At 54.0% G+C, this 27,485-nt stretch overlaps 9 protein-coding genes across 9 annotated transcripts; 3 read left to right on the forward strand and 6 right to left on the reverse strand.

Annotated features, from left to right (window-relative positions):
* Positions 1–72: 72 nt before the first annotated feature.
* BBK36DRAFT_1174217 (hypothetical protein) lies at positions 73–1,990 on the reverse strand (the record flags this gene model as incomplete). The annotated part of the gene is made up of 4 exons (XM_024895912.1): positions 73–503; positions 576–805; positions 880–1,245; positions 1,383–1,990. Coding segments are annotated over 4 exons (1,635 nt in total), but the record flags the coding sequence as incomplete, so codon positions are not given.
* Positions 1,991–3,014: 1,024 nt separating this feature from the next.
* BBK36DRAFT_1174218 (hypothetical protein) lies at positions 3,015–3,960 on the reverse strand (the record flags this gene model as incomplete). Its single annotated transcript, XM_024895913.1, has 3 exons — positions 3,684–3,960; positions 3,219–3,614; positions 3,015–3,048 (listed from the first exon to the last, which is right to left on the reverse strand). The coding sequence occupies exons 1-3, from the start codon at positions 3,935–3,937 to the stop codon at positions 3,015–3,017; spliced, it is 684 nt and encodes a 227-aa protein (XP_024753745.1). The 5' UTR covers positions 3,938–3,960.
* A 1,771-nt stretch (positions 3,961–5,731) lies between these two features.
* Positions 5,732–7,510, reverse strand: BBK36DRAFT_1107467 (FAD/NAD(P)-binding domain-containing protein; the record flags this gene model as incomplete). Its single annotated transcript, XM_024889256.1, has 3 exons — positions 5,732–6,213; positions 6,264–7,286; positions 7,345–7,510. 3 exons carry the CDS (start codon positions 7,508–7,510, stop codon positions 5,732–5,734), a joined length of 1,671 nt encoding a protein of 556 aa, XP_024753746.1.
* Positions 7,511–9,485: 1,975 nt separating this feature from the next.
* BBK36DRAFT_1107263 (MFS general substrate transporter) lies at positions 9,486–11,192 on the reverse strand (the record flags this gene model as incomplete). Its single annotated transcript, XM_024889237.1, has 3 exons — positions 9,486–10,534; positions 10,620–10,944; positions 11,058–11,192. 3 exons carry the CDS (start codon positions 11,190–11,192, stop codon positions 9,486–9,488), a joined length of 1,509 nt encoding a protein of 502 aa, XP_024753747.1.
* Positions 11,193–12,295: 1,103 nt separating this feature from the next.
* On the reverse strand, positions 12,296–13,602 carry BBK36DRAFT_1107613 (NAD(P)-binding protein; the record flags this gene model as incomplete). The annotated part of the gene is made up of 3 exons (XM_024889268.1): positions 12,296–12,412; positions 12,498–12,728; positions 12,868–13,602. 3 exons carry the CDS (start codon positions 13,600–13,602, stop codon positions 12,296–12,298), a joined length of 1,083 nt encoding a protein of 360 aa, XP_024753748.1.
* Positions 13,603–14,672: 1,070 nt separating this feature from the next.
* On the forward strand, positions 14,673–15,865 carry BBK36DRAFT_1164960 (alpha/beta-hydrolase; the record flags this gene model as incomplete). The annotated part of the gene is made up of 2 exons (XM_024894714.1): positions 14,673–14,715; positions 14,802–15,865. 2 exons carry the CDS (start codon positions 14,673–14,675, stop codon positions 15,863–15,865), a joined length of 1,107 nt encoding a protein of 368 aa, XP_024753749.1.
* A 2,104-nt stretch (positions 15,866–17,969) lies between these two features.
* BBK36DRAFT_1174227 (acid protease) lies at positions 17,970–19,675 on the forward strand (the record flags this gene model as incomplete). The annotated part of the gene is made up of 2 exons (XM_024895914.1): positions 17,970–18,183; positions 18,297–19,675. The coding sequence occupies 2 exons, from the start codon at positions 17,970–17,972 to the stop codon at positions 19,673–19,675; spliced, it is 1,593 nt and encodes a 530-aa protein (XP_024753750.1).
* A 1,317-nt stretch (positions 19,676–20,992) lies between these two features.
* On the forward strand, positions 20,993–23,235 carry BBK36DRAFT_1109342 (acetyl-CoA synthetase-like protein; the record flags this gene model as incomplete). Its single annotated transcript, XM_024889462.1, has 5 exons — positions 20,993–21,032; positions 21,116–21,351; positions 21,476–21,841; positions 21,981–22,736; positions 22,900–23,235. 5 exons carry the CDS (start codon positions 20,993–20,995, stop codon positions 23,233–23,235), a joined length of 1,734 nt encoding a protein of 577 aa, XP_024753751.1.
* An 881-nt stretch (positions 23,236–24,116) lies between these two features.
* On the reverse strand, positions 24,117–26,677 carry BBK36DRAFT_1174239 (hypothetical protein). The gene is made up of 2 exons (XM_024895915.1): positions 26,585–26,677; positions 24,117–26,470 (listed from the first exon to the last, which is right to left on the reverse strand). The coding sequence occupies exons 1-2, from the start codon at positions 26,642–26,644 to the stop codon at positions 24,122–24,124; spliced, it is 2,409 nt and encodes an 802-aa protein (XP_024753752.1). The 5' UTR covers positions 26,645–26,677; the 3' UTR covers positions 24,117–24,121.
* Positions 26,678–27,485: the final 808 nt, after the last annotated feature.

The following is a 27,485-nucleotide window of genomic DNA, read 5'->3' on the forward strand; positions in this document are numbered from 1 at the left end:
TGAAGTTGTGAATGAGGTGACACTCGGTCTCAAAGGCTCGGCATAAACATCCGTAGCAGGCCTTGCAGGCGGAGCTGCACCGGAACCCAAAGGAGCTGCGTAGCCACCTGTATTCGGGCTTGGCTTCAATGGCACTGGGAAGGCTTTGCCAGGCGGTTGCGGTTTGCCCTGGTGTTGAACCATGCTGGAGTTCGTAAATGGCGAGCAGGGATTCAAAAACTGGTTATAAGGGGTCCGATGAAAGCTCCAGGTCACGGGCTCTTGGCCTTTGATGCGCGGCAGGGCATCGTAGTTATTCTCGAGCACGCTGCATCCCGCGATACTGCTATTCAGATCCCATAGATATGTGAGGGCATCCCGGTAGAAATGGTTGGTCGTGGCGCCGTAGCCGAGCATGTCTTGGCAAGCTGTCCAGGCTCTCCGGACTTCACTAACTTGGATGCTTGTCCATAGTAACTCTGAAGTTTGAGACATGACGAGGATGAGCCCTGCAGTGCTAGTGTCTGTTGTTGAACGTCTGGTCAGCTTCCTATACATCAAGGCAGATACTGACAAATTGGGAGAGGCCAGCTTACGGTACGGATCCCACCACCATTCTCTGTTGCTCTTCACATCGAGCAGGTACTTTTGGTACAGATGAAGGATGAGGTTGACGGCAGTGTCGACGCAGTTGATCGCACACATGAGAGTCTTATCCTTGACGCGAGGGTCGACGTTGTCAGCCGCGATATCGGACGGGAGGCGGTCGTTCAAGCCAATTTGCATGAGGATCGGACGGAACAGCATGGCGCGCAAGTGCATAAACCTTTGATGGACATCATATATGTGTTAGTCTATGAGGCGGCCATCACGATAGTCCCTAGGTAGTGATATACTTACCTAGCATTGGAAAAGGTCTTTTGCGACTCAAAGCCGACAAGGTGGACACAATCGCTGGGTAAGCCCGAGGTGCCCCATCGGGGCTCTTCAGGTAGTGTTGCAATGAATTCCTCGAGATCCCTGCGCAACTCGGGAACGATGTCGTTGAAGCTATTGTAGCCATCTCTTGGACCTTTCTTCAAAACGGGCTCGCGAGCCCGACGTATGTCGGCCAGTACCTTCTCCAACTGCTCCGTGTGAAGGACGCATTCAATGAAAAAGCTGAGCTCGACGCTGCCGGACGAAGACCCATATCGGACAGTGGCTAAAGGCGTCTCGAACATGTTGGAGTTCAAGGCCACGTTAGACTTGATGGTCTCAGAGAACCTGAAGATGAAGATATCTGTAAGTGAAAGAGTCCAAACGAGGAGCTGATAGAAGGAAATAAAAGAAGAGGCAGAAGAGAAAAGGCAAAGAAGAAAGGAAAGTGGATATCTTACAGGTTCATCATGACACATCCATACCAGGCCTGCCTGTTGATGTCGTGAACAGGGCCGGCTGCCGTCATTGGAGTCTGATCGTGTTCGCTATCAATACCCAAGCTTCGTGCAATGCGGGATGCCAACAAGGCAGGTATCTTGCTCTGGACACCTGGAAGGAGGGAGCTGTTGATGGCTACAGCAATGGTGAGAAACGTCTGCACCGCTGCCAAGCTGCTTCTCTTGAGGAGGTCCGGCGTCATGAAGCGTTTTGCGCATTTCCAGAAGGTGCGGGAAACAACTGCCTTGTCCTCTTGGTCTAGATCCGAGAAGTAAACCGCGTGACATAGCATCATGAAGAGAGCACACTGAAACAGGGGCGTTGTGCCATCCGCCTCTTTTGAGCAGCCGAGACCGAGATCCGCAGGTGCAACGCCGGGAATTGGGGAAACCGTAAAGAGCCTTCGCAGGGCCTCCTCAAATAAGTGCATGTTGAAAAAGGGATACATGAAGTATACTTCATGGCGGTATATGGCGAGGAGCTCGAGGGAAAGGCTGCGAGGAGGAATCAGAAAAAAGGGAGAAGAGGAATGTGAAGAAGCAGCAGAAGAGGAGGAAGAATAAGGGGGAGGATTCGCTGCCAGCTGTTCCATCCTGAGCAATGCTCTTTTGAGCTTCTGGTTCAGCTTTTTAGGGACTCCCTTTGGCCTCTTTTCATCACCGAAGCTGTCGCTCTGGATAATGCACAAGTAATCCGCAGCGTTTGCAGGCCGAGGCTTTCCCTGTTTGGCAGCAGCCCCTAACCGAAGGATTGAGGATATCTTAGCCGCAAAAGGGCCCATAGCCGTCGAGCCCATGGGCTTGGGAAGTGCTGCATTTGAAGGAAATGTCACGATTGTCGGCGGATGTAAATATCTCGCATCATAACCTGCTGTCGAAGAATCCATGTCCACAGCCCAATTCGAATCTGCGCCAAGACTCTCGGGCGGCGATGAGACCACAATCATCGGAAGCTGTCGTCCCTCCGGGGAGCCCGTGTCAGCGAAAAGAATTGTGACAACTGCAGGGCCTCGAGATGGCGGAGGAGGTCTATATATTGAAGGCTTTATCAGTCTCGCTCGTGGGTTTGAGCCTGGCTGAGCAGACAACGATGTCGAAGCCTGACTTCTTGTTCGGGGACCCCTAAGAGGCCGGGAGGTCGCTGAGGTTGAGAACCCCTTCTTTGGACGGGGCTTTCCGGGTTTGGTTGCCGCAGGCCGCTGGAAGGTGAATGGGATCATGGGTGCAGGTTTATTGGGAGAGGCCGAGTGGGCGCCCAATATCGGCTCAACGGATGCATGTGCCTGAGAGGTCGTGAACGATGTGGGTTCTCTAGCCGCCGGATGAATGTTGACTGGCGGGGAGAGTGTAGCAGCTGAGAGACTGCTGGATATTGGGGGCATTGCCATCACTTGCGGGTGAACGACTGCTTGTTGGTTGACGACGGCTTGGGAGCCCATGGTTGCTTGGAAAGCTTTGGGTTCATCCAGAATCATGAGTTCATGGGGTGCTATAGTCTCTGGCAGAAAGTACATGGACGCAGAAGAGTTCACAATTGCAGAAGGCTCTATGGTTGACAGAGAACTCATGGTTGCAGACTCAGTGAATGGTAGAGAGGGCCAAGATTCTGGAGAAGCTTCAGTAGAAACCATAGGTGCTTGGCCGGTTGTCTCTGTTGAGAAAGTCATGAATGCTGGTTCCTTGGGTGCTAAGGGAACCATTGGCGTGATAGATATTGAGGATGGTGATGCAACGTCAATATCTGCTGGATCATTTGTTCCCCTCTCTCTCGAAGAATCCGCAACTGTTGGAAAGTCCATGTTCGCTGTAGATGGCATTGACGTTGCGTGGTTCGGGGTCGCAGGAGGGTTCGTGTCCACTGCAGAAGCCATCGACGCTTCGTAGCTCGTGTTTTCTGGTGGAAGCATGAATGGCTGAAGACTAGTGAATGTCGATGAGTCCATGGGCGTCCAGGGTGTGATTCCGCTGAGGAAGCTCGGTGTTGGCGCTCCAGACCACGGCTGGCCCTGGAAGCTGAAGGGCAGCGTGTGTTCGCGAGACGGAGCCGTGGCGTCTCCCGCACTCTGCTGTTCCCCTCCCATCTCAGGGGCAACGGCGAGTGTAGACGGTGCGTTCGGCTCCGAGTGAGGCACTGGGTCAACGTCGTTGCTGCCGCTACCGGAATCAATCTGCATGGGATCTGCTGTCCATATCTCTACAGGTGCCGGAAGATTCCCCCTACATGACAATCAGTCAGTACAATTCCTGATCGCCATAGCCGTTGGCTGTTGACTCCTGTAGACTTACTCGGCATTTCCAAAGCCACTGTCAACGTCCATACACTGGGGCTGGAGCTCGAGCACGACATCCTTGGCGCAACGAACGCATGTTTGCTTGAAGCCGTTGCACATTACTCGGCGCTGGCGGCAGTGCATACATTTGCTGGTCCTGGACCTGATTCTGGTTCTGGGTTTGGCATTGGGTTTTGGTTTGGATGTCTTGCGGGGAGCTTTGGGATCCTGGCTGGGTCCGACCCCGGGCTTCTTGACATGTGAAACCATGGTGCCCTTGGTTGCAAATGCCCGTCTGCCTTGCGTATGCTGTATGTCTGTGTGCTTGTGCGTGTATGTATGTGCGATCGTAACGCAACAAGTCCGATGTAGACTTACACGCAAGCGTCGTTATTAGGTAGTTTGCTAGGTGCTTTGGCACGATGGAGAAGCCGAATTGACCGTAGAGAAGCGAGCTGGGGCGAAATCTGCGTAGATAGAGGAGAAAGCTCGTGGAACAGAAGCAGCAGTTCACGAGCCCCTTATTTATGGCAGAGAGACGCAGAGAGAGAAGATGAGAGACATCGATAGAAGAAGTATGCGTGAGTAAGTGAGGATAGTAAGTGTAGAGAGAGAGAAAGAGAGATGTACGAAGGAGAGACACAGGGACGCACGCAGGTACATGGACGTACCTCCTCCTCGACGCATCTTTGACCAAGGACATTCTCCTCTAGCTTGCCCAGAAGCTGTGACCGGTCAAGCCCAGCCAAAAGTTTGGCACACATGCAGTGGAGCAGCCCGGAAGGCCTTCAAGCTTCCCGGTCTGCCAGGTCTCAGAAAATCTTCCTCCGCCCAAGCACGGCCGAGAGGGCCCCCTTTACTGTGACGAGGCCGGCTTGCCATTCGCCGCGATTGTTACGCAAACAAGAAACCAAGTGCCTCTGTGATTGGCCCGCGGCCCCGGCACAGGCCGTATCTTGCAGGCCATCTGATTGGCATCAATTTGCTTGCTTGTACGCCGCTCTTGAATGAAGAGGCTGGGAGCTAAGATTGTCGGTGACGGAGGGCATTTTCTGGGAGGCATTCTCTGGAAGACATCCTTTGGGAGGTATCTGAGAACATCAAACATCATGACGCGGGCTCGTACTGCACAGTAGGCAAGAGGATAGTCTGGGAGATGAGACTATGGCGGACGCAAACCAGAATGGCAAACAAATCTCGACCCCAATAATAATAAGACATGCATGCGTAGTGTAGCAGGAAGGCTAGTAGGGGGGTGGGGGAATTCGATTCCGATCTGGCTGTGCCCTCGCACTTAAGCCTGGTTTCACCTGGGCCGAGGAGCGGGACAAGAAGAGGAAGAAAAAGCAAAGATGGAGAGAGAGAGAGAGAGAAAGAGAGAGATGATCAATCCAGAAATGAGAAACTCCCGATGCCGCAGGTAGCCTGTGCGTGATTGAGATCTTGCTCCCACGATTCGATCTCGGAACGCGACAAGGCTTCAGCCGGCAATTTCTCGCCCAGGCTGCCTGTGATGAGTGTCTCACAGGGGGCGGTCGGCTTTGTACGTGCGATCTGATCGGTCTTGTCATACGCAAGGATAGGAGTAAGATTTTCTCCGTGCTGATACGCGCAGTGAAGTGAATCTCAGTCACAGCATCCGTCTGCTTCCACGAGCACAAAGTTATACACGTGTAGTCTGAGAGTTTGTGGTATTTGAGATTCAGCTATATAGGTGTGGGTGGGTGGGCATTGGCAAGGTAAAACTTACATGGAGCGATAGCCGCCAGCCTTATGCGAAATGAACATGAGCCCTGTCACACACATGGGTCGTGGTGGATGGTGTGAGCGGCACATGTCCTCCCTTCCCGAGGGGTAGTACTGTGGCGTTTATGACAGAGTCATAGAAGTCGCTCTCGTAGTAGTACGGAGTAATATAGAGTAGTACTTTGATTCAGTCTAATGGCTGCCTGCGACATGTTCTACACCTTTACAGGGGCCATGAGGCATTCCCTGACCCGCCTACCTGGTCTCTCAACGAGGGCATCACACGTGTCAAATCCCACTGATTCTTGGTCCCGCCGATCATCCAACTAAGACTCGATAGAGATGCCGCAGCATAGACGAGGTACTTGAGGGCTCTTCTCCAAGCCGCTCTGCGCGGCGGGTTCTTCGCGACCTAGAGTGTTGTGTTGGCGAATCAGTCATCACGAATGAGCAGTATAAGACACACAGGGGAGATAAGGACCAACTTACGTCGTATTCGAAGTCATCGTAAACGGGAAACAGGCACCGATACCAAAAGTAGGATTGCGTAAAAGGATAGGCCATGGCGTTGCGCACTACTCCATCCTGAACCCGGTTATACCAGTTGTTGCACCCGGAAAGCCACACCGTATCCTTGAGAGCTGTCTGGATCTGGCTCGTATATGCCTTCTCCGCGTCGAGCTTGACGTCGACAGCCGTAGCCTTGCCCTGCAGGATGGGCTCAATAAGCCGGAGGGAGTAGTTGACGCCGTTTTCGATGGCCATGACGGTCGACGTGTGGCCCGTGGCTGTGTTCGGGCCTATGATGCGTGAGAATTGCCCAGGCAACGAAGAATGAAAGGTGCCTCACCTAACAAGAGGAAGAAATTGGGGAAGCCTGCAATATTAGTCGAGTTATATGCTCCAGGCCCGCCCAGAGACTTCCAGTGCTCCTCCGCCGTCACGCCTCCCCGGCCAACAATGTCGATGCCTGTGCAGAACGTATTTGTCTCAAAGCCAGTGGCCAGTACAATAATGTCCGCCTCAGTGAACCCATTCTTTGAGCGGATGCCGTTGGGCGTCACCTCCTGTATGGGATCGTCCCGAAGCGTGACATTATCGGAGTGCAGGCTCGCCAGATACCCTGGGTCGAAGACGCGCCTCTTGCAGCCGAGTTCAAAGTCGGGAATCAGCTTATCATGATACTTTTCAGGGGCGTTCTCCTTGATGTATCGCTCTGCCTGGGCTGTTACATTACGGCGATAGGTGGTAGCAGCCCTCGTCATATAGAACGCCCTCATACTATTCTCCATGAAGCAAAAGACGGCAAAGCGGCCAAAGGCGAGAACTCCCGGAATATGCATAAACAGCCACTGGAACAGCTTCGTGTTGGGAACTTTGACGTCTGGAACGATCCAGTGCTTGGACCTAGCGAATTGCGTGACGTGCTTCACCTGATCCTTGATGGCCGGGACGATCTGCGAAGCTGAACAGCCGTTGCCTACAACAACGACATTCTTGTCCGTCAGATCGACATCGTGGCGCCACTGGGAGGCGTGGAAGACGGGGCCGTTGAAGCTTTCGATATTTGGTAGATCTGCCTTTCGGGGATGGACTAGGATGCCTGCCCCGCTGTACAGGAAGCGGCATTCGTGGGTGAAGGTGGTGTTGGATGTTGTGTCCCGAACAGTGATGCGCCAACGGGCCGTTTGTTCGACCCATTCGCATCTTTCAACGGTGGAGTTGAAGGTCATCTTGTCACGGAGCCCATATTGGCGGCAGACTTTGTCGAGGTAACGCCAAATCTCATCGTTGGAGGGCAGCACTTTGGACCACTCGGGGTTCGGGGCAAAGGAGAAGCTGTAGAGAAGGCTCGGGACATCGCAGGCACACCCTGGCGAGTCGTTAGAGCCAAGGAGAGGGGAGAAGGAAGTAAAACTGCAGCTTCGTACCTGGATACTGGTTGATGAACCAGGTGCCGCCTAGATCACTGTGCCTCTCAAAGAAGCGAACATCGGTGATGCCATACCACCGCTTGAGGGTGCATCCCAGGGCTATGCCTGAAAAACCAGTGCCAATGCAGGCAAACTGGCTGAAGGTGGTTTTGTCGCTCGCCATCACGTCTTCAAGATGGTCTCCCTCAAGTAGGTGGGCGGTAGGTAATTTGGATCTGATTCGATACTCACACAGACTGCATATGCCGGCTTGGAAGATGGTGTAGGTAAGGTACGTGTAGGTAGTCTATTGATGGAAGGAAATATTCGACGCCTTTTATTGATATCCGGTCTGCACCTTCAAGGGAGATTCTGCAACATTATATATGCAGATTCCGTCCTCAATCACACCCGTTACGTAGGCATGTACCTCGTACAGCAAAGATAACCAGAGTCACGGCCTTGTGTTTCCATGATGCGCAGCAACAAGACAAGAAAAACAGGCACTGATGTCGCCTCGATCCCCTCTTTTCCGCGATACCTCGGCCGTGGATATAAGCGCCCGGCCATGGTTAATATATCCCATCACGTCGACCCTTCCATCAGTCACTGTTTTTGGTATAGCAAAGGGCATCAAACAAGCTGGATAGGTCGAGATGGCTGCTTTTGTTGGTTGCGTTGGTCTCTTCAACTGTGAAGTCTCCGCCCCGAAAGCAACGCAACATCACTCTTTCATGCCCACTGCAGCCGATAATTTGATACTGCTGAGAACGGGAGCCCAGTCTCGCCCCAGTTGACTCGGAGCTGCTTCATGCTCTGCTAGCAGTTCCCTTGCTTGCGGGTATCGCAATATCGCAGCCCCAGCTCATCGGTCATGTGGAAGTCGGAGCTACGGACTGGAGGAGAGCAGGAAGCAAGCAGCGTTGCTTTGGCGGCATCGATTCCGTCGATTCCGGCTAAGCGAATCGAGGGCTTCGGTTCGACATGGAGTTGCATCCACCTGTGTCTGGTTGGCCAGTGACCAGCAACAGGCGGCACGGCCCTTGGCGGCGGAGTCCGATCGATCCATTTTGCGCGCATCATGTTGACCGGACTAAAGATTTAAGCTACTGTATGATGATCCTGCCGGCGTCTATTCCTTTGAAGCAAGCACAGGGGAAGCAAATATACGATGGTGTTGCTTTGTACCCAATGTAGGAGTACTTGACACCACAGCCTGTATGAGAGCGTCATGGACTTCAAGGACTCTGGGACACGGCAACAGGAAGCAAGTTTTCCTTGGATCTCCGCCCCCCTTGACAGAATTACACTGCAGTTCCTCCTCCTTGGTCTCCGCCGGGCTCTTGTACCAGGTACGCAGACTTGTGTCTTGGATGTCTCCTAGCACACCATCCCGCGGTACTATCCGCGTGTGTGTTCAAGGGTTAGGATGTGAACCGGGGACTCATGTAAAGTACAAGCATGTACATACGGGTAAGAGATAACAGAACGGCAGGATGCCCCTCAGCTGCGCAGTGCTTCGCATAAACGAGATCATGGGACGAGACTCTCTGTAAAAAGCAAACAAACGCCCAAACAAGGGAGGGAAATTGATACACCTAATCTTCGCCAGTTCCAGTATAGCGCACTGGCAAAGGCCTTCTCGCAACTCAGCTCAGATCAGCTCTGGTAGGTACTTTGCGCGGACGAGTACGTGGCAGCTGTCTCACCAAGACCACGCGCAATTGGACTCTGCCCCAACTGAACCATGGTCGTACATATGTACTAGTGATATTATCATGAGGTCAAGCAAGGCTCATATTCTGAGTAAGTCTACATTTGCTTCGCAGCAGCAGTACTTGTAGCATTAGTATGTGGTTCTCCAGGTGTGTGGCGACTCACGGGCCTGCCATCTGTAAGCCATCATTGCAGATGTAACACTTTGTCGTCTTTGCGATACAATGCATATTACGTTCTATATGACGATGTCTCGTGTTCGTACCCTTGTTGATCGGCGGCTGAGAACGCCGCAGGGTTTATCGCGATGTCATATGTTTCATGAGCGTTTTCAAAGTGAAGCAAAGTGAGCAGCCAACTCCGGGCAATCCTACTGCTTTTGACTACTGAGGGAGCTGCTCATCATACATTTTCTCGTAACATGAAATCTGGGCCCTCCGCAATTACACCCGGACGCTCTTCTCATCAACAACCGGTGAGGCCACTTCCTCGTCCTCCTCCACAGTCGGCTCCTCATCGTCTTTGAGCCCCATCTCACCACTCCATCCGTGCTCCAGCAAGTAAGCCTTGAACTTGTCGTCTTGCACGGCAAGGTCCTCGCCCGTCACGTTGGGCACAAAGAAATACGTGACCAAGACTCCGACAACACCGCAGATGGCGGCGATGATAAACGTCCACCGCTTGCCCAGGTTGTTTTGTATAGGCGTGAAAGCTTGCGTGCCCATAGCGGCTCCCGTCTTGCCCAATGCCGCGCTGAGGCCGTAGAAAGTGCCCCTGACGCTGGTGGCGTAGCTCTCCGAGGACAAGAGGCCCAGCATGTCTCCCGGTCCAAAATTGCCGGAGCTTTGCATCAAGCCGTAGAAGATGACGAAGAGGGGCGTTATCTTGGTGATCTTGTCGTAAGCGCACCCAATAATGAGGCCAAAGACGAGATATCCGGAGAAGCCAATCATCATGACGTTGCGTCTGCCAAGTCGGTCGCACAGAAGCGCGCCCAGAAAGACGCCGGGCAGGGCAATGGCCCCCAGCAACAGCTGCCACTCCGCAGTGCTGCGGAGCGTGTCGTCGGCATCAACCACCGACGAGAGGATCGTGCCGGAGAAGACGCCGTTAGGAAAAGTGACAAAATCGTACAGGAACCAGGCGCCGCAAGTGCCGATCAAGGTCTTCCAGTAGTATCTCAGAGCCAGGCCGTATGGCACGTTGCGCCGGATGGCGCTCTTGCGGTACAGCTTGGAGGTGAGCATCTTGATGCGGAAGTAGAACACCGAGAGCGGGAGAAGGATGCCGATGCCAAAGCACACTCTCCATACCGTCGACAGATGCTCTTGGCCAGCGGCTGACAGCACAATGAGGAAGATGGAAACGGCTAGAGGGCCACCGAAGGAGAGAGGCAGGTTCGTTACGAGGATGAAAATTGGTCCTCTCCTCTCCAGGGCGCGCTCGTTGGCTGCTTCGGAAGACGACGTGCTTGCAGCGGGATACTCGCCGCCTTTGCGTCGTAAACAGCTTCTGTTAGTCTGCTTTCTGACACGACATTTACATCGCATAGCTAGGGTAGAGATAGAGCTTCTTACCAACACCGAATCCCACAATGCCTCGTGCAATCGTCAGCATCCAAAACATGCCGTCAATCGTGACTCCATGGGCGGCAGTGGCCAGAATGCCGCCGATGACGATGAGGAGCGTTGTGATCACGATAGCTGTCTTGCGTCCCAGATAGTCGCACGTCAAGCCTACTGTGACCTGGCCCAGGATGGCTCCCACCAGCAGAGAGTTCGACACGCGAGTGCTGACGGTGGACGTGTACTGAGCAGGATATTCCTTCTTGAAGAGGACGTTGGACATGGTCATGAGGTTGTTCTGGTAGCCATCCGAGACGAGCGCGGCGCCGGCTGCAATCTAGGTTGAAACACCAGAGCCGCTGTCAGCAGTGCATTCTCGCCTTGAGATCCCAACGCGATCAAAGCCTCCCCCTTTATGTTCAAATACGTGTGATAGGAGCCGAAACTCACAATGGTGAAGATGTCCGACAGAGACTGTCGCTTCCTGGCCGAGTCTGTCGCAACGACGACAACAGCATCCTCGCCGTCTCCCCGAGTCGCCACCTCAACAGGCGACTTTTCCGTCTGGTTTGTCTCGGCGGCCATGTTCCCAACGTCGGATCAATCAATCAATCAATCCAAGATTTACCGGCCGATAGCTGACGTTGTATGGCGAGTCAAATCGATCGCTTGACAGGAGCAATAGCCCGTGAACTTGTCCCTATACTGTCAGGAAGTCGGCTCCCAGCTCAAAGGTTGCGTCTGGATGATCCCAGAGAATATATACACCATGTCTTACCGCGCCCTCGGACTGATTGCCTTCCATTTTGGTCGCCATCGAAGGGATCTAGATAGCAGCAGGTTTAGCTTCACTTGTCCTATCTGTCTTAGTTTTGATCGGTTCCAACGAGTACTTTTGTCTCTTTTAGAAGTTTTGGAGAGAAGGCAAATCGTCAACAACCAATACCAAGAAGCTGCTGGCACATGTGATGCTTTTTGGTGGAGAGAAGCCGGCTCATAATTGCCGAAGCATCTCCAAGGGGATGTGTGAAGAAGCCAATGAGACACTGTACAGTGGCTGTGAAGTTGGAACATGAGCACAGTGTCAATGGGGTGATAAGCACTTATCTTGGCAGATCGACCGAAAGTAGTGGCAGGACCTTATGCAAAGAGCTTGTCACCTTCTCAAATTGTCAAGAAACTTCCCCAGATAGAGCCAAACACGTGCCAGTAATAAGGCTTTTCTTATGGTAGTAAGGTAGTATCATGATCTTGAGTGACATCGATCATCTCGAAGAGCTGCCTGTCGTTGGCTTGTACTCGATAAACGAACATCAAGCAGTACTGTTCAGAACAATTGAGTACCTATTTGGGTTCTCAGTCACCGTGACATGGAAGGAAAGGACTCGAAAGAATACGAAGGAGTAAGGTATATATCCATATATTTAGGTGCATACATGTAGCTTCATGCTTGACCACACCTCTTTGAGATTGAATACTACATCGCATGCACCTATTTGATCCCTCTGGACCCGATATTTACACTGGAAGAAGCAAGGTTACATGGACTTGCAGATACAGACCATCTGCATCTACTTATAGCCGTTCCCCGCCAACTCAAAGCACCTCCCAGCTTTCTTGCCACGTGGGAAACTTGTTCTTCATATATCTCGGATCGTTATGCCGAAGCAAGCGTCAGTATTGTCCACTTACGCCTTTTGCAATATACCCGTCTCCTTGTCGACTTCCTGCCGGCCGTGGAAGTTGATTCGGAAGTTGACCGTGCTCTCTCGTATGATTCGGAAGAACCATTCGGGACCTCCTTTCTATGATGGCAGAAAAACAGGAGAACCATGTCAGCCGACTGACTCGTAACAACCAAGCAAGAGACAGATAGAGAAGGAGACTCACCAACATTGCCGCTACCCTGTTGAGGACAGGCAGATAGATGATCGATCCATAACCGCTATACACCGCATCTACCATGGCCTCGCCGACGGTATCAACGTGTAGGAACGGCAAAAGGAAATTGGGCACGTTTGTGTCGCCGCTGATGAGTGGCGTACGGATGAAGCAGAAGATGCCTATGGAGAGGCGCACACGTGGTGCCTTGTGGACATGCTTGAGCTCGAGTTGAAGGCCCTGACATGTAGCAAGGTCAGTTACAGTTTCACGTTGGCTTGCCCATATTCCCAAAGCCCCTATACACTGCATGCTGTATACATGTACTCATGCTCAAAGCTCCCATCACACGACAAGAAGAAGCTCAATCCAAACTCACCTCATGCAGTGCCAGCAATCCGGCCTTTGTCGCCGCATAATCCGTAATCAAGGCCGGCGGCGTCAAATAGCTCAAGCTGCCCGTGTGCACGATATGCCCGTGGTCCCTCTTGACCATCTCCGGGAGAAACTCCTTGGCAATCAGCATCGGAGCGATGAGATTTGTCCTCACCGTCGCCTCGATGTCACCATACGACCCTTCCATGATGCTGGCACCCCGAACCAAGCCTGCATTGTTGAAGATCACCGTTGGATGCCCAACTTCGGCTCTGATGCGCTCACACGTCGACCGCAAGGCATCGGCTTTGCTCAAATCGCACTGGTAGTATGACAGACGGACACCTTCCTGCTCGGCCTTCCAGCTCAGGGGAGCGTAATCGACAACCACAATTCGGGTGCGCGGATTCCGCGTCAGAAGCTGCTTGCAGATGCTGGCACCAATGCCGGTACTTCCTCCTGTGACCAAAACAATTTCCTCATCCCAGTTGTACGTCTTGTCCGATACCCAGTTGTTTGCGAATTGTCTATCCAGGTACTCGTTGAGAGACAGAAGAACGCCGGCCAAGGTAACCAGATAGACCGGAGTCAGCACTTTAACGGTATTTGTGCTGGGATTGTTCAGTCCTAGGCCGGATAAGACAAGGGCTGCCGGTACTGAGGAGACAGGATTGAACAGCCAACGCCGCAGGGGAGCAGCTACCGAGTCGAGAGTTACACCCTCTCGTGAGGTAAACATAAACATGTTTCCGTTTCTGCGTGACTGGCGTGTGTGAAGGTGACCTATTTGGACGCAATTGTTAATACACTTTGGCTTCTTGGAGGCTTTGTCTCTTGTTGCGTTTCCAACAAGGACAGGGGATAGAGGATTGCCGCCGCTTTATACCATAAGGCATGATGGGGCTCAATGGATTTTATATCACGCAAAAGCCCACATCATGCTGCATCTTGAGGCCACAAACCCATGGTGATACAAGGGGTAGCTTCATTTCGTTAATAGTCGGTGTACGTGTCTGCCAGTCTTTCGAAGGCCTAGGTATAGGCCATTTTAGAATAGGTTGCTACCCGCTCTCCGCGGTACTACACCTATGCCCATCCATCTACGGAGCGTTGGCCCCTGATACTACTCTACGATCTTCGCATCCACTTCGGCAGTGTGATATGGCCGAGCCGGATGCATGGATCCCCACTCGCCACCTGAACAGGGCAAGCTGAGTGTTGCTTCAATCGCCTCTAGTAGATTTACGATGTTACCCTTCATTGCGAACTTCGAAAGCTGAGATTATTGCGGCTGGGATGTATTGACGTACGAAATTATCGTGGAGGTTGGTGGCGGCAGCACTGAATATGCGAGGTAACCCTGCAGGCCTACGAATGAAAGCCTGCTGGCTGCAGGATGATGAAAACGAACGACTCAATGTGGAAGAAGCTGAAACAGAAGAGTCAGATGCCCTGCATGAAGCCTGGGTGTAACAATAAAGACAAACCAGGTATATCAGGAGAAGGGAGGCAGGGAGGTGAAAATATAAGTTGAGATGGCACAACTCACCGTTGCTCGATCTTTTCTCTCTCTTCAGTCCTGTTCATCACATACATGGCGCATACATCCGTAAAGTGGTATTGAATGGGTCCTCATTTGTAAAGTTGAGTCTCAAAGAAAAAGAGACACAGCATCCAGTTCCGATGGTAAGAGATAATAACCTTCTTTTACTTCGCCTTGTCATATGAGTATCCTTTTTGCACATAGCTGACAGGCAGTTGAATCCTGTCGACACACCACAGGCCAACTCCATCAAACCTCGCCTGTCCATGGGCGAGAAAGTCAAGTTGTACGCATTTTCGCTGTTTGTGGGTAAGTGCTTTGTCGGCATAATGATGATTCGAAATGAATGATTCGCGTCGCTGGTGGCATTTCGACTGATGAGAGTGATGGTCCAGCTCCCTGGATATTCGCATTTGTTTGCGCGCGGTTCAGCTTATACGCCCTTCGAAACAATTTGAACGTCCCGATTTATCTACTGAATGCTGGGACTAGAGTTCTCATGGGCCACTTTACGGCTCGCGAGATCCAGACCTTGCTTCCATCTACCGAAGAGGTATACAGAGCATGGATCCGCCGAAAGCAGAAGCTTGTCAAAGACTCGGCCATGAAAGAGCGACTTCAATGTGATATACAGCCTCTCCCCGAGGCGAACTCGAGCATCCTCTGGGTTGGTAACCGTCACAAAGCCCAAAAGGTGGTACTCTACCACCATGGTGGAGGATATATGATGTCGTGCCAGCCCGGGCATATTGAATCCGTGTGGAACGCGTTTGTGCTCTCCGGGGTGGAATCAGACACCGAGGTGGCCGTGGCCTTTCTGCAATATTCTCTTACTCCGGATGAGAAGCCTCCTGTGCAGCTCCGTCAGGCCGCATCTGCGCTCTCCGAGCTTCTCAAAGCAGGCTTCAGCCCTAGGGACATCGTCGTAGGCGGTGACTCTGCTGGCGGCAACCTCACAATGCAGCTTCTTCATCATATCATCGAGCCCCATCCCGAAGCCAGCCGTCTCTCACTGACTGAGCCTCTGTTCGCCGCTGCCCTCACATCCCCGTGGCTCAGCTGCGAGGTCTCCAGCCCCTCGTTCCTGGAGCACGATGGAGATGACATGCTCTCTACAGCCATCATGCGATCCTTGGCGGCAGATGCTGGGTATCATGAAGACCAGATCGTCTCGGATGAAGGTGATAGTTGGGCGAAGCCCCTGGAATGTAGGGGAACTTGGCTCAGCAAGCTGAACAGCGCCGTCAAGAGGGTTCACATCACCATCGGTGAGAGAGAGATCCTGGCAGACCAGGGAAGGGCTCTGGCTAAGAATCTCGAGGCCTTGAAGACGGGAGTTGAAGTGACACTCTGGAGCAATCCGAATGCGGGACACGACCTTATTGTGGCCGAAGGCGTATTGGAACGCATTGGCGAAGCAACTATTGAGATGAAGCAGTGGTTCAAGGAATTGTTGTGAGTGGTGATTGATCTCTCGGGGAGGAACAGCTTTCTGTGAACTTGATCATCGCAACGCCTCGCCTACTTGTACCATGAGAGGCCGAGATGAAGAGATTCGGCTAGTAAATGCAGAATGAATCACCCTACCTTAGGTAAGGTACTATTAATCCGAACAAACTCGTGTACCAGATGAATTTCATTCTAAGTACCTAAGTAGATGAGAGCCGAGCGGAGAAAATGAAGGGGATGACATCTCAACTGACACAACTCTAAATGTGCGCCTATACGTCACGCCGTTATTCTCATCTTACTTTCAAAGCAATTATTGAGAGATGAGTAGTGATGAGATGTGCTTTAAACATCTTCACTGAATCGAGGTGGAAGCTGTAAACCTGCATTAAATCCCGACTCTGTGAGAGAATGAGATTACGCCCGTCTTAAATACACGCTCCTATAAATATAAAATAAGATATTCAGGATACAATCAGGTAACCCGGTGCTCATCGCCATCAATCGCATGCCAGAAACACAGTCTCTTGGTCATCCCTCCCCTGTCTAGGCGATGCAAACGACTGAGGTGCATGCTTGTGCTGTCTACGTATGACAGCCAAGTGAGGATGCTTCCTATCTGGGATGGAGTTCTTGGCTGCCAAGCACGGCTTGCGCGTCCTCAACAATGATTCGCCGCTCGTGTAGCATTCTGGACGTTGTGCAGCTTGAAGATTCGTCCATGAGGCAGCCAAGCCACCGCCACTGGGATGACGATGTCTACAATGTCTACACCCGAAGTAGAGCATAAGGAGGCTTTCTCATTCAGGACCCTTGAATGCGCCAAGAGCATCGTAGCTTGAGATTTTAATGGTAGTGATATGACAAGCATGGCCGATTGGTGCGGGATAGGATGAGCTGGTGACCGATGCTGGCAGCTTGGCTTCATCTCTGAAGAAACACGTAGATATGGAGCAACTGTAAATCTCGGTTGCCTCTTACACCAGACCTTGGACCCATCCTCTGATGTGAGAATTGGGCTGTGACACCAGAATTACGGACATTTTACACATACCTACCGAATTCCAAAGCTTCGGGATTGCTTCGATCAACCCAGTGCTTGAATCTCTTACAGCCAATATTTCTGAACATGAAATTATTCAAGATGCCCCATCGGCATTTGGAAATTGGGAGGCGGGAGTCGATCCGCAACTCTATGACGACGGAGGCTGTCGAGGCCTTTTCCCAGCGATCCGAAAACTCCCCACAGACTCCGGCATTAACGTCCAGCTGGCTCCATAATATCCATAATATCCATACCAGCAACAAGCTTTTACGCATATTCTGAAGAAGTGACAGGCTTTTGGCCAAAGTGTGTAATGCTTCGTATCGCCTCTTCGTTATGCTAATGCTTTCCCAAGGGTCCTCTTCTGTAGCAACTCGAGTCTTTGGCCACCCGCTTGATCCGCCTACAAGTAGCGTCGCGTAGCTGATGAAACGGGCGCCACAAGGCGGCAAGTCGAGCTTGGCGGCTCAAATCCAGGCGGACGGAGCAATAAAGTCCAGCACTAGTGGGTGTCTAGAGGAGCTGCGCCGCGTTGCTCCAACCTCAGCTCCGGCACAAGCTGCCTTCCAGGTAAAGGTTGTCGGCAGGACTTCGACTCGGAAAGGCTGTGGGCGTCTTCTCGGATGGAGCGACGCAGCCACTGGCCAGGGAAGTTGCTTGGCCGATAATGGCTAAGAGGAGGAGGCCAGATGAGTGGAAGATGAGATCATGAAGAGAACATAATCGTTCTTCTTAACTACAAATAGGAAACCGGGCGGGCTGGCGACGTTTGCCTTCCATGTCCCCGTCACTCGACCCTTGTCGCCGTCATACCCGCTAGTAGGAAGATCGTGCCAAGATCTTGCTGAATTGCTCTGGTGGTTTGCTGAGCCTTGCTTTCGTTGTCGTGCGGACTCAGCTTACTTCTTCTTTCTCTTCTTCTATTTCTTCCTGTAACTCCTTCTCCTTTCTTCGACTGTACCGGTCCTTGATTGATATATATACTCGCAGACAGACAAGAGTGGAAGAGGAAGAGCCAGGAAGAGAGAGGGGAAAGAAGCCGAGAGTCGGCAAAGCGCTCAGAGGAATCATGAGGCCGCCAACTTCGTTCTCGGCAGCACTCGCGCTGCTGCTCGCGGCGGATTATGCGGAAGCTGTCGCTACTCCCGTCTTCCCGCGGGCGGAATCTGGGGATGGATATCTGGCGATTCCCGTGGGAACGGTTCCGAGGCCGCACAAGGTCGGCAAGAGAAGCGCCATTGACGCAACGCTGGACAATATGGACTTTTTCTATGCCATCCAAGGTAATAACTCTAGATGCCTTTAGCAACCTCTGTTGAACCTGTGCTCCTTATCATTCACTTCCCAATCTACTACGGTCTCCGGAGTAGACATGCTGACGAATTCTCGACAATAGTTGGCATGGGAACCCCTCCTCAGAATGTAACCGTCCTTGTCGATACGGGATCCAGCGAGCTCTGGGTCAACCCCGACTGCTCGACCGCACCGTCCCAGCAACAGGCCGATCAGTGCGAGGATCTGGGCCAGTACAACCCAAGGAGGTCAAGAACACCGCCCGTCGGTCCATTTGGGCGTGAGGAAATCAACTATGGCGACCCTACAGACCAGTCCACGCAGACGTCGGTCGACATTACCTATTATGCCGACACGCTGAGCTTTGGCAGCATCCAGGTCAAGAACCAGACGTTTGGCGTGGTCACATCCAGCGACGGCCAGGCACAGGGCATCATGGGCCTCGCACCGGACGTTCGGGGCGGATTTCCAGGGGATGAGCCGTACAGCTTGCTGCTCAACACCATGGCCGAGCAGGGCGTCATTGCAAGCCGAGTTTTTGCCCTCGATCTCCGGCATTCGGACTCGCAGACGGGCGCCATCATCTACGGCGGCATCGACCGCAGCAAGTTCGTCGGATCTCTCGAGGCCCGGCCCATTGTGCGCGGCATCAAGGGCGAGACTCGGCTGGCCGTCAATCTCACCACGCTGGGCCTCACCCAAAGCCGGTCTCAGAGCTTCAGGCTCTCTGCTGCCGACACCAACGTGATGCTCGACTCCGGTACGACGCTCAGCCGGATGCATGAGGCTGCTGCTCTGCCCATCCTCGAGGCCCTGGGCGCCCAAGACGCCGGCGAGGGCTACTTCTACGTGCCGTGCTCGACCCGGAATGCCGGCGGCAGTGTCGATTTTGGCTTCGGCAACAAGACCGTCCGCGTCCCCTTTTCCGATTTTATTCTGACGGGCCAAGACTCGAGTGGCTCGGGCGGTGGCTCGGGCGATGACTCGGACTTTTGCTTCGTTGGCATCGTCATCACCACCGACCAACAGATTCTGGGCGACACGGTGTTGAGGGCCGGCTACTTTGTCTTTGACTGGGATAACCAGCAGGTTCACATTGCCCAGGCCGCGGATTGTGGCAGCAGTGACATTGTTGTTGCCGGCTCGGGATCCGATGCTGTCCCCAACGTACAGGGCAACTGTAACGAGGCCGAAGCCTCTCCTACCGGCTCAGGAAGCCCAACGGTAAGCATTTTCGTCCAAATCGCGTGGAGAACCACACGACGACTGATCACATATCTCGTTGCAGATCACGGCATCAAACTCGGGAGCCACCAACATAATACCAACCTCGGCCTTCACGACAACGTTTACGGTGACGTCCTGTCCAGCCTTCGACATCAACTGCCGCACCGGCGTCGTCACGACGCGGACCGTTCGGCCAGCCGAAGCCACCGCCGAACCTACCAGCACCGCCTCACCCAGTGGCTCCGGCAGCGGTGATGGCGATGGCGGAGGAGACGAAGATGCCGGTGCGCAGCTTCTCCCTTTTACCTGGGTGCTCGTTGCGCTGGGCGCTCTGGCAATGGTTGTCAACATTGTATAGTCCCTTGGGGGGAGGCCATTTCCTTGGATACAACTTCTTCTTTACATGTTGCCATTTGTTTTTGTATATACGGGCGAACTGGATAAGCCACCAGCCACCATTTGTGGATATCTCTGAGTCGGTATTAGATGATGCGTCCTTAGCACCTTGTATATGAGGAAGGACATTTGAATAGATGTACGAAGCATATTCTTTATCTACCTCGTCATGAAGAAAGGTGTCGTTGTGAAATGGGGACACCATACCAGCCGATCGCCATACTGCTACTCTCCGTACTTGTGCCCCGGTGCTTGAGGAGATAGTGGATCGGAGTAACGATAAGTCGTACTGTTGGCCTGACTCAATCCACAGTTTGGATTGCCGAGGTCTCAGATCGCTGCATGCACTGCGCTTCACTCTGTCGAGTCAGATTGAATCCTGCAGAGACTTCGCTTATACATTAACAGGCCAATGAATCCACCCCAGCATGACCTTGCGGCACTCGGAGTTTAGCCAACGGCGCCGTCTGGGGAAGAATTAGGCCGGGGAGCAGTGGTTTGGTCTGTTCAATCAGCCCGCCGCCTACTGGTCAAAGCCAGCGAAGGAATGGAGTTGGGGAAGCTCTGCTGCCGTCTAGCTCCCATCTAGACCACTACCCTGCAGAGACCTGGGAATCGCGTCATTGAACTGCTCCCATCTCTCCAAGGCGTAAATGGAATTCGATTTCACAATGTCTGGATTTGTTTAAGAACTTGAGAGACAGCCCGAGTATATGCATACGAGAGACTGCTTGCAAGGGGGGGTTGGTTGTAGACATTGCCTCGGAAGACAGCCCCGGTCCCTATGACTCTGCGACTTGACACACGATAGTCCGGGGTCTTGATTTGTCTTGGGGCAAGCAAGGGCCAACTGCTGCTTCTACCCCAACTGGCAGATCGCGGCTCTCTCCCATTAGCCGACACCGTCTCCCGAGGTTCATTGTCAATCTGCATCTCCACTTGCATCTCCTCAACCTTGTACCTTGGGGTAGGCGATCAGCCATTGCCTGGGTACCAAGCCGGTTAGGTTGTTCGGAATTGACAATGCAGCTACTATATTTCCTGCCCTAGCCCGCGTCGATGCGTCTCCTCGGCTCCTGCTGCTTAAACCTCCTCTTGCACGTCTCATAGTCGATTGCACGTCCTTTCCTTCTCCCGCCTTGTCTTGATCTCAGAGGTCTCGGGGGCCGCTTCGCCATGGTCTTCACGCCGCCCTCATATCTTCCCCAGCTGCCGGGTTTGTCTCCAACCAACTGCCCTGCGAAAATGCGTACATGGCTGTTGCCCGCCCGAAACTGACAAGCGGCTTTGGCGAGATAGAACTGCCGGATTCCATCACCATCGAAGAGTTCATTCGAAATGAGCAGTATGGCCGCTACCCGCTGGCCAAGGCCAGGAACCCCTACACATGTGGTATCACGGGCACGACATACAGTGCCGCTCAGGTAGCGGAGCGGACCGACTACATGGCTCGCGCAATTAGCAAGCGGCTAGGATTCAACCCTCAAGAGGAGTCAGAGTGGGAGAGAGTGGTCGCGATATACTCGGTCAACACGGTACGGACCCCAGAGCCAGCCTAGAAAAACCAAACCCCGCCGAAGACGCCTTGTCCGAAACCCGCTCCGATTCTGCTCAAAGGCAACGATCTAACGAGGCTATGGCTTCTCTCCTGTGCCGCAGATTGACTATCTCCCGTTTACGCACGCCATCCATCGCCTCTCCGGCATCGTCACGCCCGCGAGCGCCGCATATTCGGTACCGGAACTCGAGCATCAGCTCCGCACGTCAGGAGCAAAGGCCGTCTTCACATGCGCTCCCCTCCTCGACAATGCCCTCAAGGCGGCCGCCGCCGTGGGCATTCCCAAGGACCGCATCTTCATACTGCGGACCGCGGGCTTCGACAACCCCCCTTCCTATGTGACGATTGACGATCTGGTGGCCGAGGGCAAGGATCTGCCGCCGCTGAAGCCTTTGAACTGGGTCAAGGGACAGGGAGCCAGGCAGACAGCCTACCTGTGTTACTCTAGCGGCACTTCTGGCATGCCGGTAAGTGACGAGCGGCATTGAGTTGAAATTCCAGCATCTTGCCGAGGAGATATTCAAGCGATGTTCCTTTCATGTCATCTATGACGTTGGGCCAGACGGTGCCTGTTGATTGTGTGGATGGCTAACAAAGCTTTGCTAGAAAGCCGTCATGGTCTCTCATCGCAATGTCATCGCCAACATCCTGCAGGTCTTCCTTCTCGACAGTGTCCCCCGAAAAGCGCTCGGCATCGAGACTCAGGTCTCTCTAGGCGTCCTCCCTTTCTCGCATATATATGCGCTTGTCCTCGTTTCCACCCTCAGCCAGTACCGCGGCGATGAAAACATTGTGCTGCCGAGATACAACTTTCACGAGCTCCTCGACGCCATTCAGCGCTTCAAGATTGAGCAGCTGTTTGTGGTTCCGCCCATGCTGATACAGATCATTGGCAACCGCGACAAGGCTGCCAAGTACAACCTCGACAGCGTACGCTACGTCTACTCCGGAGCGGCTCCGCTAGGGTCGGAGGTCGTTGAGGAGCTGAACGACATGTATCCCAAATGGCGCATCGGGCAAGGCTACGGCATGACGGAATGCTCGCCCACCATTTCCTCGACCAACGAGCTGGACGTGCTCTTTGGCTCTTCCGGGTCTCTGCTGCCCGGGAAGAAGGCCAAACTCATCGATCTGGAGGGTAACGAGGTGACGGAGCACGACACCCCGGGCGAGCTGCTGATCCAATCCCCGGCCGTGGTGCTGGGATACCTCAACAACGAAAAGGCCAATGCAGACACATTTGTCCACCACGACGACGGCCGGTGGCTGCGGACGGGTGACGAGGTCATCATCCGAAAGTCGGCACAGGGCCACGAGCATCTCATTGTAGTGGACCGCATCAAGGAGCTGATTAAGACCAAGGTAAGCCGGCTGAGATGAGATGAGCTGAGCAAAGCGAAGCAAAGCTTTATTTGATCAACCCTATGTGCCATAATAACTTCCCGTCTCATTCTTTCTCGTCCACCGCCTCGTTCCTCTAAATATTCAATTTTGAGCAGCAGTGCTTACCAGACGTGTCTCACAGGGTCACCAAGTCGCTCCCGCCGAACTCGAAGCCCATCTCCTCAGCCACCCGTACGTCTCCGACTGCGCCGTCATCCCAGTCCACGACTCTTACGCCGGCGAGGTGCCCAAGGCCTTTGTCACCAAGTCCGCCGCGGACTGCGCCGGCAAGGCCGACAAGGACATTGAGGCCGCCATCCACAAGCACGTGCAGGATCACAAGGCCAAGCACAAGTGGCTCGCCGGCGGCATCGAGTTCATCGACGCCATCCCCAAGAGCCCCAGCGGTAAGATTCTGAGACGCCTGTTGAGAGACAGGGAGAAGAAGGCCAGACAGGCCAAGGGAGCGAAGCTTTGAGATGGAAGTAGTAGACGTTGAATGCGACATGAAAGGCATCCCTGGTTTGTTCAATCTTTTTTCGTATTCCGTGCTTTTATGCATTGTTGCGCCTCTTTGTTCCTGTTGTGCGTATCTTGCATTAAGAGCCTGTTTGATGCGGCAGTTGAATAGAGGGTTCAACGGTAGACAGACAGTCAGACAGACAGCCAGACGGAAGATTATGAGCGGTGTCAGTCGGTTCACACAGGAGCAGCTTGGAATAACTGGCAATGATAATTCTATTTTCAACACTAGATGCAAACGGCACCAATACGTCTACATATAAAAGAGAGCCTTTCACTCGCATAAAAGATGATATAATCAACAATAAAACAGAATAAAGGAAAAGAATCAACCTTTTTTGTCCAAAACGTCCATAGCCTTGGCAGCAGCCAAACGGCAGATGAATCTCATATCGATATTAATATTAATGTTAGGAACATCAGCCAGTCCAGCGGGTGGTAAAAGTGGTCTCTCCGTGCATTGCGTTGCGTTGCGCGTGATCCATGGATCCAAGGATCCTCCTCTCCATCTCTGCTTCTCCGGCCAAGGGCCATCAGCCCTGGGCCAAAGGAACAAACAAAGAGAGGCTACCCCGACTGTCCTGTCCATGTGCTCGTAAGGATCGTAAGAATGATATTTGCCCTACTGTATGAGGGTTCTTTTTCCGCTAATCAGGTCTTGTCCGTATACACATACATTCCCCCTTTCCCCCACTTTCCATGCAAACAAACAATTCGGCGCGCGCTCCCAGAGGCACTGAGTAAAAGCAATAATGCCTCCAAGAATGAACCAAAAAGGAAAACAGGCAACGGCGCACAGAGAGTGCGCGCGGCCCTAGGGCATCGTCCACTCAGGGGCTGCTTTACAGGGCAAAGACAGCGCCGATGATGGCGAGACCAAGGCTCATGCCAGCGCCAACGCGGCCAGCAGCGCCAATGACGGGGATGCCAGTGCCGCCGGGAAGGACTCCGGTGCCGGTGGCGGTTCCGATAGGACCAGCAGGGGGAGTGGCCAGAGTCGGGGCGGGAGCAGGGGCCTCGGCAGGGGCAGTCGGGGCAGCACCGGTGGGCGCGGGAGGAGCGGGAGCAGCAGTGATGGCGACCTGGGGGATGGTGACGGCCGTCGAGACCCAGTAGGTGGTGCTGCTGCCGGGGATGGTGGTGCCCTCGGAGACGACAGGCTGGGTGACCGAGGTGGCAACGACGATGGTGGTGTAGTCAGTCGGGGCCACAACAGGAGTGCTGGTGACGGTGATGATGGAGGTGATGGTCTCGGCACCAGTGACAATGGCAGGGTTGGAGCCAGCATCGCCAGCGCAGATGCCCTGGAAGAAGGTGATGGCAGCTGCAACATCATCATCGTTGTCTCCGTTGGAGTAGACACACTCGAACACCTTCTCGACGAGGTCCTTGCTGGGGCAGTAGCAAGAAGCATCAGTGTTGCTCTTGCAGTCGGGAACCAGGGTCAGCCAGGTGTTGAGACACCTGGGCAGGACCTCGGGGCAAGGAAGAGGCGCATCGGGCTCAGAGCCGGGGGCGGAAGATCCGGGGCCGGCGGGAGTGGAACCGGTAGCGGTAGGAGCCGGGGGCGCAGGGGTGATGGTGGCAGTGACGGGGCAGATGGTGGTGCTGACGGCAACGGTCACGGTGGTCAGGACGGGCTGGTCAGGCCTGGCCGGGCAGTTGGTCACCTCGGGAGCGCAGCTGGTGATGGTGTGGACCGTGGTGGTGAAGACGGTGGAGGTGGTCTGGTACGTGGTGGTGATGACCGAGGCAGGGCCGGTGGTGGCAGCATCAGAGCCACCGGTGGTGGAGGGAGCAGCAGTGGTCTCGCCAGCGGGGGCAGTGGCAGTCTCGGTAGCAGCAGGGACAGTGGTCTCGCCGGCAGCGGGAGCAGTGGTAGTCTCACCAGCGGGGGCAGTGGCAGTCTCGGTAGCAGCAGGGACGGTGGTCTCGCCGGCAGCGGGAGCAGTGGTAGTCTCACCAGCAGCGGGGGCAGTGGTGGTCTCGCCTCCAGGGATGATGGAGGTGCTCACGACAACCTCAGTGTTTGTCTCGCCAGCAGGAGCAGTGGTAGTGGCAGCAGCCGCAGTTCCAGTGGTAGTCTCAGTGCTGCCAGCGGGGACGGTCGTGGTCTCGCCGGGAACCGTGTAGGTGGTCTCGCCAGCAGGGACAGTGTAGGTAGCAGCAGGAGCAGTGTACGTCGTGGCGCCAGCGGGCACAGTGTAAGTCGTGGCCTCACCAGGAACCGTGTAGGTCGAGCCGGGGAGAGTGTAGGTAGTCTCTCCAGCAGGAACGGTGTAGGTGGTGGTGTCAACGGTGTAGGTGGTCTCTCCAGCAGGGACGGTGTAGGTGGCAGGAGGAGCAGTCAAGGTCGTCTCGACAGCTGGAACGGTGTAGGTAGTCTCGCCAGCAGGGACAGTGAAAGTCGAACCGGGGAGAGTGTAGGTGGTCTCGCCAGCGGGGAGGGTGTAGGTCTCAGCAGGAGCAGTGTATGTGTTGGCAGGCTGGGTGCTGGCGGGCTGAGTGTTGGCGGGCTGGGTGTTGGCGGGCTGGGTGTTGCCAGGCTTGCCAGGCTTACCGGGCTTACCGGGCTTGCCAGGCTGGCCACCGGAGGGAGGGGGAGAGTTGTTGTTGCAGTTCCAGCCGATGTGGTGAACCTTGGCACCGCAAGTGGACTTGCTAGGCTTGCTGGGCTTGCTGGGCGAGCTGGGCTTGCTTCCACCGTTGTTTCCACTGCCAGGGTAGACGACGCAGACCGACTTGGCACCACCGCACTGGTTGTTCTTAACCGTGGTTCCATGGGACGAGCAGTCGGCAGAGTGCTTGCAGGTTGAGCCGTCGGGCATGTCGTAGTGGAACTCGAGACGAGTGTCGAACTCGGTGGAGACGGAGAAGGTGTCGATGGAGAAGTGCTCCTTGTCGCCGCTGGCGTAGATGCAAGGAGTGGTGGTCTTGTCACCCGTGCACTGGCCGGAGATGGAGCGGCCGGTAGTGCCAAAGGTACGAGCACTCAGGAGGCTATCACGCTTGCTGAAGTCGTTCTCGCAGCTCCAGCCCTTGAAGTCGCAACCGCTGTAGTGGCCAACAGGGCCAGTGGGGACGTCGCTCCAGTCCCAGCCGTGGTGCTGCTGCTCGGTACATTGGTTGTTGTCGGTGTTGCTGGGGCAGCTGTAGGGTTTGGCGCTGGTCCAGGAGTTGCCAAGGTTGAACTGGATGAAGGGGTTAGCCAACCGAGCTTTGTATAAGACAGATGGATGCGTGTGTATATCAGAGGAATACAACTGAGGAGGAGGGGAGGGTGTAAGTGGGAGGCTAAGACTTACGGTGGCAGCAGCCCGCTCAACACTGGCCGCAGCCAGGAGAGCAAAGGTGACGGACTTCATGTCGAAACAAGTTCAAAACGGTAGTGAGCGTATTGAAGCAGCAAAAATATAGGAATCGAGAAATATTGAATATCGATATGAAAGACTTTGGGTTGTAGGTTTGTCGTTGTTGTGAGGGATGCAAAGAAAACGAATGACTTTGACCCAGAAAAGAGAGACTGGTGTTTGGATTAGGGATAAAAGAGAAAGAGAAAAAGAGAAGAAAGAAAACAAACAAAGGCTGGTTGAAGCTCCAGAAACAAGAGAGGGAAGAGAACGGAGTAGAGAGGCAGATCTATATACCCAAGGCCAGCACGAGGTTCCGGCCGGAGATGGGGCCAGTAGTATTTACCTGACTCCGTCTCCCAACCAAGCAAGGTAGGTAGGTACTACTAACACCTTCAGGTTGCTCACACTCATGCTACTCCTCTCGCACTTGGAGTCCATGTTTGTCTTGCTGAGGCGCTTGAGCAGGCGCAAAGACTCAACCCCTGGTGCTTCGCAGCGTCTCCCCACAGCCTGTGGGAAAGACCGAATCGAGACGAGACCCATGATTGAAGCGCCGGGAACAGGGTTGAGGCACTATCGAGCTGCAAGGTACCGGTACGCGGCTGGCGAGCTTGGGGGGTCCAAGTATCGGAGCATAGCGGCTGCTGGGGGCAGACCGCGGCAGACGATAACAGATGGGACCTTGAAGCCGGGCAAGACGGAGTGCCTGGAGAGGCTGGCTTGATACCGGCGAGTACATGGACGTCTGGCGAGAGGACGTCGAGCGTGGATGCTGGCAGCCGCAAAGGGTCGTGGAGTTTTAGCATGGCGAGGCGGGACTTGGGGCGCAGGTAGACGAGGCGTCACTCAGGCC

This window comes from Trichoderma citrinoviride (assembly GCF_003025115.1).
Source record: "Trichoderma citrinoviride strain TUCIM 6016 unplaced genomic scaffold BBK36scaffold_1, whole genome shotgun sequence".
NCBI classification, from domain to species: Eukaryota; Fungi; Ascomycota; class Sordariomycetes; order Hypocreales; family Hypocreaceae; genus Trichoderma; species Trichoderma citrinoviride.

What these genes read in the sequence shown, in the direction of transcription:
- BBK36DRAFT_1174239 (XM_024895915.1), bottom strand. Translation starts at nt 26,644, where the DNA reads ATGAAGTCCGTCACCTTTGCTCTCCTGGCTGCGGCCAGTGTTGAGCGG. An exon ending in TTGAGCGGGCTGCTGCCACC is followed by an intron (nt 26,471 to 26,584) that starts GTAAGTCTTAGC and finishes CCCTTCATCCAG; the next exon opens with TTCAACCTTGGCAACTCCTG.